This window comes from Cibotium barometz, chromosome 50 (genome assembly GCF_041138505.1).
Source record: "Cibotium barometz isolate CiBa-2024 chromosome 50, ASM4113850v1, whole genome shotgun sequence".
NCBI classification, from domain to species: domain Eukaryota; kingdom Viridiplantae; phylum Streptophyta; class Polypodiopsida; order Cyatheales; family Cibotiaceae; genus Cibotium; species Cibotium barometz.
Genome location: NC_141095.1, coordinates 42466067 through 42481322, shown reverse-complemented (window position 1 = coordinate 42481322; position 15256 = coordinate 42466067). Strand labels below are relative to the sequence as shown.

Genomic DNA, 15256 nt, shown 5'->3' with positions numbered 1-15256 from the left:
TAGCAGGCGACTGTCAGGAGGCTGCTGGTTCAGGTACAGGTCATACAGCACTGTATGACTGCCGTACAGTGTACGGACAGGACTGACACGGGCTGCGCTGGACAGAACTGCTGCTGGCGGCGCTGGACAGGTTCTGGACAGACTGACTGCGCAGGTTCAGGCAAGTACAGGTGCTGGCTGCAGGCGGCGTTTGAAAGGACAACTCTTGGCACGTATCCCGAGGTAGTACAGACGGGTACGGGGCTGTTTTTCAGATCTGTACAATCAAAGACAGCATAGAAGTGAACACAAGGAGGAGGGTACAGACAAGTACGTGCATGCGTGTGAAGCACGGTTGTGGAAACAAGTGCCTGCAAGTACGGATTGGTACCGTTGCTTCCTCCAGTGCTGATTCACGGGCTGATTTTGGTAAGCTCCGCATCTGTTCATCTATCTCTCTTTCTACTGCTTGATGTCTGTTGCGCAGATTGGAGTTATCTGGCCCCTTGTGAGAGGAGGGGTATGGCAGATTGACAAGGGTTGAGACAGAGTTTGGACAGTACATGTATGTATGAGCTGAGATGTTGAATCATGTACTTGAGTTATCCCAGGTGTATGCTCATGGCTGCCCTGCTTAGTGGTCTTGGCTGATCAGAGGAAGGCATAGTGTGTTATTTTGAGACACAGATCTGTGTGCATAGATCCTCTGTGCTAAGAGGGTATTGTGGGCCGTCAGATTGGACATACAGGTGTAATCTCTTGGCTGATTTTTGTTGTACTCAGCCATTCATATTTTTGGAATTGAATAAAGAAATACCGCAAGGGGCGCCAAGCTTTGGGGCCAACAGGTGTCGCTTTGTTTTCAGATTTGGGCACTCTAGCCCCAATCTTTTCTGTTTTCATATCTAGACTACAAGTGGACGGGTGACTGCTAGTCTACCGCACTCTGGTTTCTATCAGAGGCCGGTTTCACGAGGTATCGGTGATGTCTTGGTGGTGCCTCGAATGACATCTAGAAACCGAAATCGTCCATGCATGTTGTGGGATACTGGGAGACCTAGGCCGACACATTTGCGTGTCAATATGGCTGGGCTGCAACCTTTAATGTATGAATTGAGGTGGGATACATTTGCTGGCCACTGTTTCAAATGTGGTGAGATGGGCCACTTTGTCTCCAAATGTCCCAAGAAAGAACAAGTTGTTGCTACCAAGGATATCGTTGATGGGCAGTTGCCCGTGGAAGATGAGTATGATGCTCCTTTACGTGATGCCCAGCAGATGGATGTACATGTGGATGCTCAGAATGAGTCACAAAGCCAAGATGAGAGATTGAAAGAGCACACTAAGTCATTCCACAGCAAACGGCGTGCACGAGCATTATTTGGAGCATACACCCCTAACAACCATAAAGGTGTATCATCCCAAACAATCTGTATCACTAGAAATCTTCCATGAACATCTTGAAGCACAAGAGAAGGCTGAAACTGCGAACGAACAGCAAACATAACACCTGATTGCGAAGCAGGATGTCCGTTGTAGAAAACATGAAACCCCTTATATACATAGGCTTTGCCAGCCAACTTATGCTGCTTATGTTCAACTGCACACAAAACATCCCAACCATGACAAAAAGTTGTACGCCAAAGCCTGAACTGCTTTTGGCGCGAAGAAATACCCTTTACATTCCATTGTACAATTTTCATAAGCCTTCCTAGAAAAGGAATCAACAAGGCCGTGTACTAGGCCCAGGACAATCTGCCAAATCACGAACCTTTTGAAGCATTGCATTTTTAGACATGGTATTTGTGATCTCAGACTGCCCTTGGAGTTCTCGAGCACGTGCCGAAGGGTAATGACCATCCCATGGCGAGATGACCTCACCCTTCGAACCAAACACAAGAGGCAATTGTTGTTGTGCTTCTTTTGTTAGGCGACTTCTAATAGGATAGCGTTCTACTCTATCCACCCCAAGAGCCCCTGTACCCTGAGAAAGTTGGCCTCCCGGCCTCTCTATCCTGGTCTGTTGCTGGGCACCTCAACCCAAAGGGTGACGAGCATATGTATGTAAGGGCCCCTGTACGCAAAGGCCCACGTCTAACAACATCTGAGAAATCCCCCCGCGGGACAACAAATCGTGTCTTTTTATCACGTACTTCCATCCATGGCTGCTCAAAATATGTCTCTCTCCAGGGAGCAAGCCACGTCGCCTCATTCTGTAATGGATGGCCCGGAGAGAATGGCGTGGGAAGCTTTTGCAGCAAGGTCGCTAAAACAAGACATGTGGTCTTGGTTGCATCCAGATGAAACGGGTTACACTTATGCCTCACAACAGTTTCGGGGCACTTATGCTAGATTGGATAGGATGTATATTTTACATCAAGATCTCTTTTTGCCAGAGGTTCTTACTATGATGGTTGATCAGCAAACAGGTTTTGTCGGATCATTGGCCACTTGTGTTTGAAATGGTCTATCATCCTGTGGATGCATATAAAGGCTTGTTGGGACGCTTGCCTTTGCGCTTAAATCACACTTTTTTGGAGTATGAAGTTTTTGATGTTTATATGCGTCAATTGATACGACATTTCTCCACAAGAGTGTCCATGGCTGATTATCATGCTTGGCCAGTGTTCCTTACCAACACTCAGAAATTAGCGCAGCATTATGGTCTTGCTAATGCCTCTATACAAAAACAGCATGTGGCTCTTCTTGAGTCGCTTTTAAAGGGCTTGCAGGCGTTCATGTTTACTGACTCTATGGATGCTGAAGTTGTGGATGCCATAGAATGGCTGAAAAAGGAGCTATCTAGGGTGCAAGAAGCACAATATGTTCGCTTTAAACTACTTGCACGTCTTGATGCTTTGCAGGATGCTAACTGTCAATATCATCGCTTCTATGATAAGTTGCATCAAAAACATATGCGTGAGAATATTGTTACGCTGATGGATGCCCAAGGCAACCTTGTTACTCAACCTTCTGAGGTTATTCAGCATTGCATCAGGTTTTATGAAGATTTGCTTGTCCCTCGAGAGGATGTCTCGCCGGCTGCCCTGGCTGCAAGGGAGTCGTTGTTTGCTGAAGTACGATATCAAGTTGACCCTGATGTGACGGTTCAGCTTGATGCTCCTGTTACTCAAGGGGAAGTGGAAGCTGCTCTCTCCAAACTTCCCATGGGAAAGAGCCCTGGTTGGGATGGTTTGACAAATGAGTTTTTCGAAAATATGCTGATCAGCTTGCAGAGCCTTTGACACTTATTTGTCAAAGGGTTTGGGATGAGGGATATATGCCTGCCGATTGGAAGTTGGGCATACTTCGTTTGTTGCCCAAAGTCCCTTTGCCTACTTCTTTGGCTCAATGGTGCCCGATCTCACTTATGGGTATTATGTATAAAATCTTTACAAAGATTTTTGCCAATCGCTTGCAGAAGGTGCTTCCTACTCTTATTCATCCATATCAATATGGATTTGTGCATGGCAAGAATATTTTGCATAATATTCTTAATGTTCAAATTGGAGTGGATTATGCCAAGGCAAAGAAGTAAGAGATTGTGATGGTGCAGCTGGATCTTGAAAAAGCTTTTGATCATGTCAGCTGGTCTTTCCTTTCTCAGTTAATGACAGCCATGGGCTTTGGTCCCAAAATGGCTAATTTGGTGCATTTACTTGGCTCTGGCTCTATCACGCAGATTATGCTCAATGGAGGACTTTCGGATGGTATTTCTCTCACCCGTTCTCTCCGGCAGGGCTGTCCTCTTAGCCCTCTTTTCTTTGCCATTGCCACTCATCCTATGTTATCTCGCCTAGATGCTATGGCATCGCATGGTGAAGTGGTTGGTTTGCATCTCCCTCATGGCAAGCAATTGATTGCTGAAACCGATCCCGTCAAGTGGGAAGACTCCGTTGGGCACCCACGCGCGTAATAGCACAACTTTAAAACCACAATTTGAAATGGACAACTTAATACAACTTGAATTGAAATGAAATGAAATGGAAAGATGGACACCAGCACTGGGGCCAGAACGGGCCGACCCCCCCCTCAATATATGATATATTTATTGGGAGTATTTAACAAATACAATGCTCCATGGGTTCCAAGAACCAGATGATGTCCATGTACATATGAATACAGTACCAAACAAATAGGTTCGAAGTCGACGTTCGAAGTAGATGCTCAAAGCAGAACGACCACAAGCGTGGTCCAATCTCTACGGTCCTGTGCTTTCACTGGACTGCGCGGAGAGCGCCTCACTGGTGTTCCGAGACCACGCACAAACAGGCGCTCTCGTACTAAAGCCCGGCTCTCCCGATCTCAACACCTTTGGACCGAGGTTCTCCAATAGAGCTTGGACTACCCGACACCGAACGGGTGTTACCGTGGGAAATAAATCCCTTATCAGATTTAACACAAAGTACTTTATTTAAATCTGAAAATTCACTCACTTGTGGATGGCAGAAGGAAGTCCAATACCCATGGTATTTGTGTAGAAGGTATAGCCACCTAGGTGGTGTGAAATCCTCTTGTAGCCGCCAATGGAAAAGAAGTGCAACCTCTTGCAAATAGGCGATAGAGCAGCCGCCTTAGGAGAAGTAAAGTCTCGCTGTAGGAACACAGCCACCTGTTGTATAGGAGAAGGTGGCTCAGCCTCAAGAGGCGTGGAAGAGCAACCAGTATATAGTTGCCTGGCTGCAGATGAACACTCTGACTGCAAAGAGGAGATGGAGGTAGTGTAGGTGCCTGCAGCAGTGGAAAGGTAACCTGCTGGAAGACAGGCGCGCAGGAGAGCACACAGGCGCCTACAAGGGCAGCACCATCTGCTAGGAATAGTACCAACAGCCTGTGAAGATAGCAGCAAAACCTTCTGGGGGTGGCAGCTGCTTGCTCAGTGCAGCTGGCTGAAGTTGTTAGCCGGCTACTGAAAGTACAGCAATCTGTACTGTCCGTATGAAAAAAAGAACACACAACCACCTGCTGGGTTACCTGGCGGCAGTCTGCTGGGGATACAACGCGGCCTACTGGTCAAGGAGTCGTCGCCGACTGCAGTCGCTACAGCCTGTATGAACAGGAAGCGGCTGACTGCAACTTGTACCGCCTGTAGCGCAGGGAGAACAGCCGCCGGTTGGAGGAGGGAGAAGCAGCCGCCGGAGCGAATACAACCACTTGCAGCCTTCGTGAAGATGGCGCCGTTTGTAAAAAAAAATAAATACAAAGAGATGATCGCCAGCATGCATTCGATGGAGGTGATGGCTTTCTTTTATTAAGGTTGGAGAGGGAGTAATACGACTAGTGATTTGGCTGGCCCCCCACGCTTGCATGTGGGTGGCCAGTTCCAAAGGGGTGTGGTAGGTGACCATGCCCACTCCCACACACTTAAGTGGGGCTCCCCACCTTGTCCCCTAAGTGGGTGCCCACTTTTAAGTGGGTGTGAACATGTAACCTTATAAATCAAAAGGTTAGAAATAAAAGTATTAAACTAACATGTTCAATATACTTACCACCTGTTCACATGCACCAAAACTCGTCAGAAGACAGAGCAGACTTCACGACTCACTGGCAAGCGTCCCCGCTCAGTAAAAGTAACACGTCAAGCAGGCAAACACAAAAATACATGTCATGCAAAAACAGTTTCAAACATGCAAACATGTGTGCATGTGCAAATAGTATCATGGACATATCTCCCGTTCATGGAACAAGTACAAAATATCTGTCGGCACAAAAATGGCACGACGTAAAACATAAAAACCTGGTCTTTCTATGGAGTGACAATCCCATAGGTAAGACAGTTCCAGGCACGAGCCTCCCTATGGTGTGACAGTCCCATAGGCAAGACACGGCACGAATACTGGCTCTTCCATGGCGTGACAATCCCATGGATAGAACACAGTCCAGGTCATACACGGGTGGCACCAGTCTGGCTCCCGTCCATGTCAGCAAAATACTGGCCTCTTCACATGAGACACTGGCCTCTTCACATGTGAACGAGACAAAAAAACTGGAGATGGACCAAATGGTCGGCCAATTGGTGACAGTTGCTCAAGCCCTTGCGGATGACACTTTTATGTTTCTCAGGGCCGAAAAAGCCAATATAGATCAAGCAATGGAAGCTTGGAATAATTTTGCATTGGCTTCTGGGCTGAAAATAAATTCAACAAAATCAGCCCTCATTGTATGCACGGAATTTGATCTTGAGGCATTAGGGTGGCAAGGCCGTGTGGTGCATACAGGAGACATTGTTCGTCGTCTTGGGTATCCGGTGGGTGTGGATGTGGACCCCCAAGCGCTTCTTGCTTGGATTTCTGCTCGGATCTCGGATAAATTTGTGTATTGGAAAGCTCAAGGGTGGCCTATACACGTGAGGGTTAAGGTAGCTCAGGTTATTATGCTTAGCATGATTTCCTATTTTTTGCCTTTGCTACCTCGGACGCACAAATCTCTTCTCCGTTTGGTTGCTCCCATTCGGTTTATGCTGTGGAAGAGGCAAGGAAATATTATGGGTCAAACATGGATAGCTTGGAATCACATTACGACGCCCAAAAGAATGGGTGGGGTTGCTTTACTGGATGTCCGCTTGCATATGGTGGCGCGTAGGTGGGCGCTTTTTCAGGATATGTGTTTGCAAGAGCAACCTTGGGTATTCATGGCTCGTGACTTGATTGAGTTGGAGGGATTGTCACATGGACGGACACGTGTGCAGGCTTCATGGTGGGACATTGTGAATGCGGCTCATCCTATCCGTATTCGCTCATCTCACATTCTCCTTTCTTGGCATGAAGTTCTACTATTGGCTCGATGGGATCTTGGTCATGAAAGACTACTTTTGAACTCTTTGCACTTAGAAACATTTGTGGAGTCGCGTGTCATTGTTTGGCCAGACAGAGATGCTTCACGCATACGACTCAACCGCATGGTCAGGTTAGGCTTGGTTAGAATCCGAGATGCTGTGATACCTGGTCGTGAGACAGGCCATATTCGTTTCGTCGTATTCGGCAGCACAGTTAAGAGGAAGGGGAGTTACCCTCGATTCAGAAGGAATGTTAGGCACAGGCACAGTTATGGGATCGTGTCAATGCCAAAGTCCGTTCTTTCATTTTCCTCAATTGCTCACCACAGGTAATCAATCATATCAAGCATATGACGTTAACCAAAGGTATTTGGCAACATTTGGCTTCTCTCTACAACACGGTAACGCCCATGAAGAGGATCTCCTTGGAAGTTCAAATGCGGGTGATGAATCCTGCAAAGTCGTCGACGATGCGGGAGCACATCAACAAGCTGTAGGCTCTTCAGCAGGAAGTTCTCCAAGTTAGGAAAGAGATATCATCGAAAGACATGGCCATATCGTTGCTGTCACATTTGCCCTCTCACTACTCAACATTTTACTCTTCGTTGATTACCAGTGGCAGGCTTAGCACCATCACATGGGAGGATTACGGATTCGTATGATTTTTTCAAAAAAAAATTAAAAAAATTAATTTTTTTCAAAAAAAAATTAATTTTTTTGGTAGGTAATGGTCCTTTTTTTGCTTATATATGGCTGTTTGAGCTTCCTCTCTACTATGATGCTTCCCTCCTCTCTAAAATACTCCATATCTAGACTTGGAAATACCTAAGTTTATAAGTATTTTTTTAAAACACCGTAATTTATCGTATGATAAGAAAAAAATTTATATCGTACTGTATTTTCCCGTATGATATCGTATCATACGAACCGTACGGTATCGTACTTGACAACTATGCTGGAGGTTATGGACACCGATGTTTCATTTTCTTCGTGCAGGGAGGAGGTTGGAGGACTCTCCGCTACAGATACTCGGGAGTGGACTCTAGACAGTGGTGCTTCCAGGCACATGACTCCCCCATTCGGCTTTAGTTGATCTCTGCAAGTATTCTGGTCACATCCTTATTGGGGATACATCCACTATCCCAGTTCACAGTGAGAGCAGATTGGAGATAGTTCCCGATGGTTTTCATCTATTGTCAGTGCATCAGGTTTGTAAGACTGGCATACAGGTGGAGTTTGATGAGCATTTTGTTGCTCTCCGAGACAAAGCAACAGGCCAGGTAGTTTGGGAAGGCGGAGTGGAGAATGGAGTTTACAAACTTTCAACACTCTCTCTCCCAAGTCCTCAATTTTGTGAAGAGTGGCAATCTGGTAATGGCCACTTTGTTAGCACATTCATCCCCAGTTTCTGCCCATTTCTGGTGTCCTTTTGGTCCCTTTTGCATGGCCCTTGATTGTGGGCTGGCCACCCCTATTTTACATATTTTTCTAGGATTTTTCCCAATCTGTTTGGTATTTTCCCAGTCGGCCAGCTATTCAACTCCAGTCAGCTCCAGTCGGCCAGCCCTCCTCACCTATAAATAGGTGGGACTGGCCTCTCACTTTTTATTCAGTCTTGTACATATTTTGCTCCCTCACTTATGAGACTACTTGTGTCTCTTGCTTGGGACTGTTTTGCTTCAGTATATTCAGCATAGTTGCTCCATCTCTCTCTCTCTCTCTCTCTCTCTCTCTCTCTCTCTCTCTCTTGCACTCTCTATTCAGCACACTCTAGTGCTCCTTTGCTTCCGCTCTGTGCACTCTTTCATGGTATCATCGCTCCCAGTTCAGCGACTCCTCTGCTGCCCCAGATTCAGCCCTAAAGTGCAAGAGAGAGAGCGATATGAAGCAGCTATGCTGAATATACTGAAGTGATACAATCAAGTGAGGGAGCAAAAGGAAAGACTAGACTATGAGAAAAGTGGAAGGCCAGCCCACCTATTTATAGGTAAGAGGGGCTCGCCGACTGGACATGGATCTGCTGGCCGACTAGGAAAAGGGTACCCCACATAGGAAAAATCCCAGAAAAATGTACAAAAATAGGATGGCCAGCCCACAACCAAGGGCCATGAAAAGGGACCAAAAAGGGGACTCCAATGATGAGCAAAATCTGGGGATGAATGTGCTAACACCCTCTCAGCATCATATGCTGAACATACTCCAAGAAGCCAAAGATGAGGAGCCAAGGAAGCCTGAGAAACCGGCTTGGTGAACAAATCTGTTGCATTCTCCACTGAAGGACAATACTCCAAACGCAAATCTCCAGCAAGAACCCGTTCACGAACATAGTGATACTGTATCTCAATGTGTTTCGTACGAGCATGAAACACAGGGTTCTTGGCGATGGCGATGCAACTCCGATTGTCACACCAAAGAAGAGTAGATAGATCTGGTAGGAGGACAGCGAAGCTCCTCCAATAATCTCCACAACCAAATTGCCTCGCATGCAACATAACAAACCACACGATACTCCGCCTCCGTAGAGGAAAGCGCCACAGTGGGCTGCTTTTTACTGCTCCATGAAATGGCTCCAGACCAAAGTGAAAAAACACAACCGATGGTCGAACGCCAAGTATCTGGATCTCCAACCCAATCTGAATCAGACCATCCAAGAAAAGTGCATCCTTGGCCATAGAAGATGCCAAAGTCCAAAGTACCACGCAAGTACCGAAGAACTCCCAGAGCACACTGCCAATGCTGCTAACGGGGTTTGGATGAGAAAGAACTCAATAAGCTGATTGCGAAACACACGTCCAATTCGGAGTAGGTCAACCAAACCAAACAACCGACGAGAACCCGATACTGTCCTTGATCAATCCCTGGAGAAGCATCAAGAAGAGAGAGCTTCTCACTAGTATCCATAGGAGAAGATCCGTCATCTCAAACTCTGTCTCCAAAACATCCATGACTGAACGAATCCTCACAGAATAAGAACCTGTAAAGATGAGGTCATTAACATAGACCACAATGATAACAATCAACCCCCTCTCAAGGAGGATATAAAGGTTTGAATCTTCATGAGAACGACACAGGCCAAGCTTTTGAAAGAACTCATCAATCCACCGGTACCAAGCCCGCAGAGCCTGCTTCAAACCATATAAAGCTTTCTTCAATTGGTACACCTGATCCTGTTTGCTTGGAACAACAAATCCCGATGGCTGATCAACATAAACCTCCTGTGTAAGCTCTCCATTCAGGAAAGCCGACTTGACATCCATCTAGAATACGGGCCATCTATGATGTCCTGGAAGAGCAAGAACGGTGCGAATGGTAGTCACCCGGGCTGTCGAAGCGAAGGTCTCATCGAAGTCGACTCCAAAGCGCTGAGCATAACCCTTGGCAACCAACCTCGCCTTGTGCTTGTTCAAACTGCCATCAGCTCGAAACTTTGATTTGAAGATCCAGCGCACACCAATCACCTTACGTTGCAGTGGTCTAGGCACCAAAATCCAAGTGCGATTCCGTTCAATAGTATCCAGCTCTGCCTGCATAGCACAACGCCAAGGCTCATGTGAAAGAGCCTCGTCCACAGAAGTGGGATCAGAAGGGCCATGAATGATAGAGGACATAAGAGCATAGTTAACAAACATGTTGCCCTCATGAATTTGTTTCCCTGAAACTCTAGAAGATCGCCTGAGAGAACCATACAGGCCACCTTCCATACAGATATTGTTGTTGGTCGCCTCCGTGACTGTTGGTGGCTATTGGTTGCCTCCACGACTAGGGCGGACAGTATCGCCATTTTGTTCAACGAGTTATCTCCCACCAAGAGTACCCAGTCCAAGCACCAGTACCAACATTGTGTGTGGACCCGAAAAACTAGTATCGAGATTGTTTACTCAAGTGAAGGGTGAGAAGATTTTCTCAAGGAACATCGATTACGAAGGGGGTTCTTCTCTGAATTAGTTGTTCGGTATTTGTATTCATGCCTAGAGCATTTATGGAAAATCTGGCTTAAAAGCCCGTGGAACATTACACCAATAAAATACTCCAATAATATACTTGGTATTGAGAGGGGGGTCGGCCCGGGATTCCAGCCCCAGTGTGGTGTATTGAGCATTATCTATCTTCAGTTTCGTCTATTGTCTTACACTGTCATAAGGATTTCAAGTATTTAAGTGTTGCTAAACTTTGATACGGTGCCCAATACGAGTTTACTCCTAGCGGGGTGCAATTACAACCAGACTCCACACTAACTCCAAAATACACAACAAACCCCCCTTCGAAGTAATGGTGGAGTTGCGTGCATCACCTTCAATAGTCCCATACTCCAACACAATCAAAGACCAGACATGGAAAGAAAACAAGGCGTTACCAAAATATATAACTCAGATTTTGGGGGACTACCTGGCAAAGAACCCAACACATACAACTGAAAAGATAGATTTTTGGAAGTTAACAAACTTCTCACACAGTAGAACGTCGATGAGGATTTGATGTCATCTTCTTGCGTCGACGTTTCCAAGGTTTCGACACTTGATGTTCAAGTGTGGGATGTATACTTGCAATAAACAGAGGGTGCTCACAACACTGATGGCTACAATCCTTTCACGCAAGATAGCAAGGGCAGAGGACCCAAGGAAAAAGAAGAGCTCCTCCATGATATTTTATCTCAAAATATGAATGATATGAGCACTAAGTACCTTACTGACATACGATGTTGTTGCAAAATCTTCAGGAGAACAAGAGTACGCCATTATAGTTGATGATTGTTCACACACAGTACACAAGCAGCTGGGGATGTGAAAGAGACGCAGCAGTTTGATCAGTAGCCGGTGAACATGAGAAGGTATGTCTAGAGCATGTCGAAGAAGACGTGCTGGCGCTCGAGTAGTCAAGGTGCATGTGGCGGGTTAATGCATTACGGCCAGTGCATATAGATGTTAACGCAGAGCTTCACACAGTAGAGCTAGCATTGAGATAATGCAGGGGCGGCCGTTGTGAGCTGCTCGCTCGGGCAGAGTAGGTGAACAGTGGCGGCCCGGCGTGAGGTTCAGGCCCGGGGGGGGGGGGGGGGGGCGCTTCTAGGAGTCACAACCGGTGCCAGTGGCAAATCCAGGCAGCTCGGCCAGTGTGCTCGGCACTCGCGCCGCCAGCGTTTGGCAGAGATGAGGGGATGCTGCCAACGCTTGGTGGCGATGTCTAGCTGCTAGCTGGCTCCAGTGGCAGCGATCTCAAAGTAGCCAGCGGCTGGGTGGCGCTGTTGTCAAAGCAAGCCAGAAGAGGGAAAAGGCCGCAAGTGGCAGCGATCTCAAAGTAGCCAGCAGTATCAAAACACAGCAATGATTAAAAAACACAGAGGTCATGTTTGAAGCATAGCTATGAAGCTTACCCAAACTCTAATACCATATTGGAATAAGGGGTCCCAGGCTATGGAGGCTCATAGATCACCATGGTGGGTATGTGGAGAGGGATGAAGCTCCCACCCCCCCCCCCCGCGGAGCACACATCTATATGGCATCAATAGGGGACCATACTGCAGTAGCACCTGCTCTTCCTGCCATAGTGCATTTGTGTGTGCAATACATCTGAATGGACAGGAGAGCACGTGATCCTATTGCACAGTTATACGCTACTGTTTGTGCCAGCTTAAGGATGTACAACTGCGTTTTTACAGCATACAGATGTTGATGCAGCTTCATTCAAGAGGTGTTTTGACTAAATGGACTGCCTAAGAAGATTGTGTGAATAAAATCACTGGTAATTTTTTTAAAGCCTGTCTTTATGGTCTGAAAAATAGGCTTCAATTCAGCAATGCTTGACACCTTCGGACTCATAGACAGACTAGCCAAGGTTTTCTACTTGTGATGGAGAAAAAATGAGCATTCCAGTTCAAGCGCCCAACTAAAAAGCTTAAATTACTGCCACAAAGTAGAACATGTATCTATCCACAACTGGCAACAACCAACTTCCTCCATCCAATGATGTCTTGGCATGCTTTGCTTTCTGTGTCGCAATGTCACAGAACCCCCCCCCCCCCCTTCCCCCAGGCGCATCCCATGCTACATAGTCGGTTAGGCCTGAGCACAATCTACATAAGTCAAATCCACACTGTAATGAAGGTGGCAGCAAATCCCTGTGCAGCCGAAAGGGCATTTGATAGGCTCTTGTCATCCTCCACAAGGACTTAAGTTGATTTTTTCACCAAGGCCACAATGAACATGTTGTGTGGACTCTGTACCTTGTGCAGTGATATGGACACTGGAGGTAAGTATCACCTGTTGCTTACAGCAAGATCGAAAATTGTGCTGGCATAGATATGCTAAATGGTGAACTTGGGACATTGCTAATCTATTTATGTTTGCAGGATATGAAATGCTCAATTAAAGGCTATACATTCTAGTGACGCAAAATCTCCTAATTATGAACTTGCATTTTGTACGCATACTTCAAGTGAAAATGGCCAAGCTCTATATAGACTCATATTATACTCACATATTGTTGTAATGCGGTGCTCCAAACAGCTATTGCAGCTGCAAAGAAGCCTTTTCCATTTACACTGACATCGGTCACTGTGCAGATGGCTACCCCCAGCAGCACTATAAGTATACTCAACTTGGTGTCTCTAGAATAACGAATTTTATCAAAGAGCACTTCCAAAAGGCAAGAAACAGGGATCATGCTGAGCTTGGCTATCTGTGAGACCCGACACAAGGGCGCTGTGAGAAATCACACTCTTCTCTGAGGATTCCATAGAGTGCAGGACAGACTATCAGATGTTACCTGATAGAAACCCACGGAATTCCACATCAGGCTGACATTCATACCAACGATGGAGAAGTTAGCACAGAGAGCGAACTTGGCTAGCTCGGAAGCAGGCAAATGTGAGCGCTGAAAATAACCGAGCCAGCGAAGAGCAAAAGTCATAAGTGTCGTCATGCCAAAGTGAAGCCCTGTCAATGTGGTGGCTGCAAAGGGAAAGGAAGAGCATGTTGTGTTCAAAAAAGCGCCCTTGGGGCTGGATCCGCGACGAAGGGACAGCGTAGGTGGGGGCTCTTACCGAAACTGAAGCCATGGACAGCCATGAGCTGCTTGTTGACCATGATGATGCCCACGGAAGTGCTTACGTTAAACATCCATGCCGCCACATCCAGAGCGGCCTTGCGATCGGCTTTGCTGTTGCCCGGGGCCATCGCCACACACACGTAGAGAGACACAGATTTGGAAAAGCGCGGCCTCACGCGAGCCACATCTCGCCTCCTCAATCACAGATCCAGAGAGCGCCGAGCAGCCTCTCAAGCCCACGAGGCCCGGTGCGACGCTAGCACGAGGCAAATGAAGGCGCATGCGAAGGGGCAACTTTGACTAAGGGCGTGAAAGCAACCCCTGTGGTATTAAAGACTCGGAGGCCATGCGAGCGCGCATGCAGAGACACAGAAAGAGAGAGAGAGAGAGAGACGATGGTACTTCTTGTCTTGGTTGAATGTAGCTCTCTCGAGTTTTTTTAGCTTATTTTTTCCAAAAAGAAATTAATAAAATAACCTTCAAGTTTTTTTAGATCTCGCTTATGTACGAATTTTTAAGGATGGAGTGAAAATTGTTCGGGATGACCCTCATGACTATGTCACAGTGGGTTGGAGTGTTGGGATCAATGGCTGAAAACGTTGGTGATCACATCTAGCATCATGCACCGTCGGATCTCCCCCGTCACCACCAAAGTAAACTCGGATCACAAGTAAACTCGGCCCAGTCACACTGGGTAGTGAACGGCGAGAACACAGTCAACAAAGTGGTGTGAGACCCATGCCAAAAACCTAAAGCGTCATCAATGTATCTTTTGTAGTAGAGTAGCTCTGGTGTGGAGAACTAAAGTAATCTCGGACCAATAGTAAACTCAGACCAACATAATTGTTATTACGACAAACACGCAAGTAAAATTTATGGTCTCTAATGGGGGATATACTGATAGTGAACTCTGACCAGAAGTAACCTCGAACCAAAAGTAAACTCGGGTTGTCCAAGTAAACTCGGCTTTAACACAGTCCATAGAATGCATTTTTCTTTACATTTTTTTCATCACTTCTCCATCCATATTGAGATTTCTTCTATCTTTCTCTGAAATTTGTAAGTATATTCTTCGATTATGTATGTTATCATTTACAATAGATAGGAATTGAATCTCAATTACAGAAAGCATGATTGAAATAGAAGTGATAATGTGGGATATGTATTGTGTTCTTGAAATGAAGCTTTATACAATCTTAATCAGTTTATGTTCTTTGAAGGATGAATTTGTTGAACCAAGACCAGAGCGACTTCAATATTGAAGAGTGCTCCAATGGTGATAGAAGTCACTCCATCGAGTGATGATTCAGACATGGAAAATCTCTTTCGAGGTAGCAATGAAAGTTTTCATGTTCGATCCAATCAAAGTAACATTGTTTCACCTAATCCCATGTTATATTTGTCTCCTAAATACTTTTCATTTGACAAGGCAAGCTATAACTATGATGAGAGCCATTC

General features: G+C 46.2%; 1 protein-coding gene across 2 annotated transcripts in view; it reads right to left on the bottom strand.

Moving 5' to 3' along the window:
* LOC147610122 (UDP-rhamnose/UDP-galactose transporter 4-like) overlaps positions 1-14265 on the bottom strand; it is a 63663-nt gene extending 49398 nt beyond the window's left edge. Inside the window, exons 1-3 of one of the 2 annotated variants that reach the window (XM_086786775.1) lie at positions 13794-14265; positions 13517-13701; positions 13229-13429 (exon numbers count right to left, since the gene is read on the bottom strand). In XM_086786775.1, coding sequence (XP_086642901.1) covers positions 13229-13429; positions 13517-13701; positions 13794-13926 — 519 coding nt within the window. In that variant the 5' untranslated portion in view covers positions 13927-14265. The remainder of the gene's footprint in view (positions 1-13228; positions 13430-13516; positions 13702-13793) is intronic. The other variant, XM_086786776.1, reaches the window with a different exon arrangement.
* Between the last annotated feature and the right edge of the window lie 991 nt (positions 14266-15256).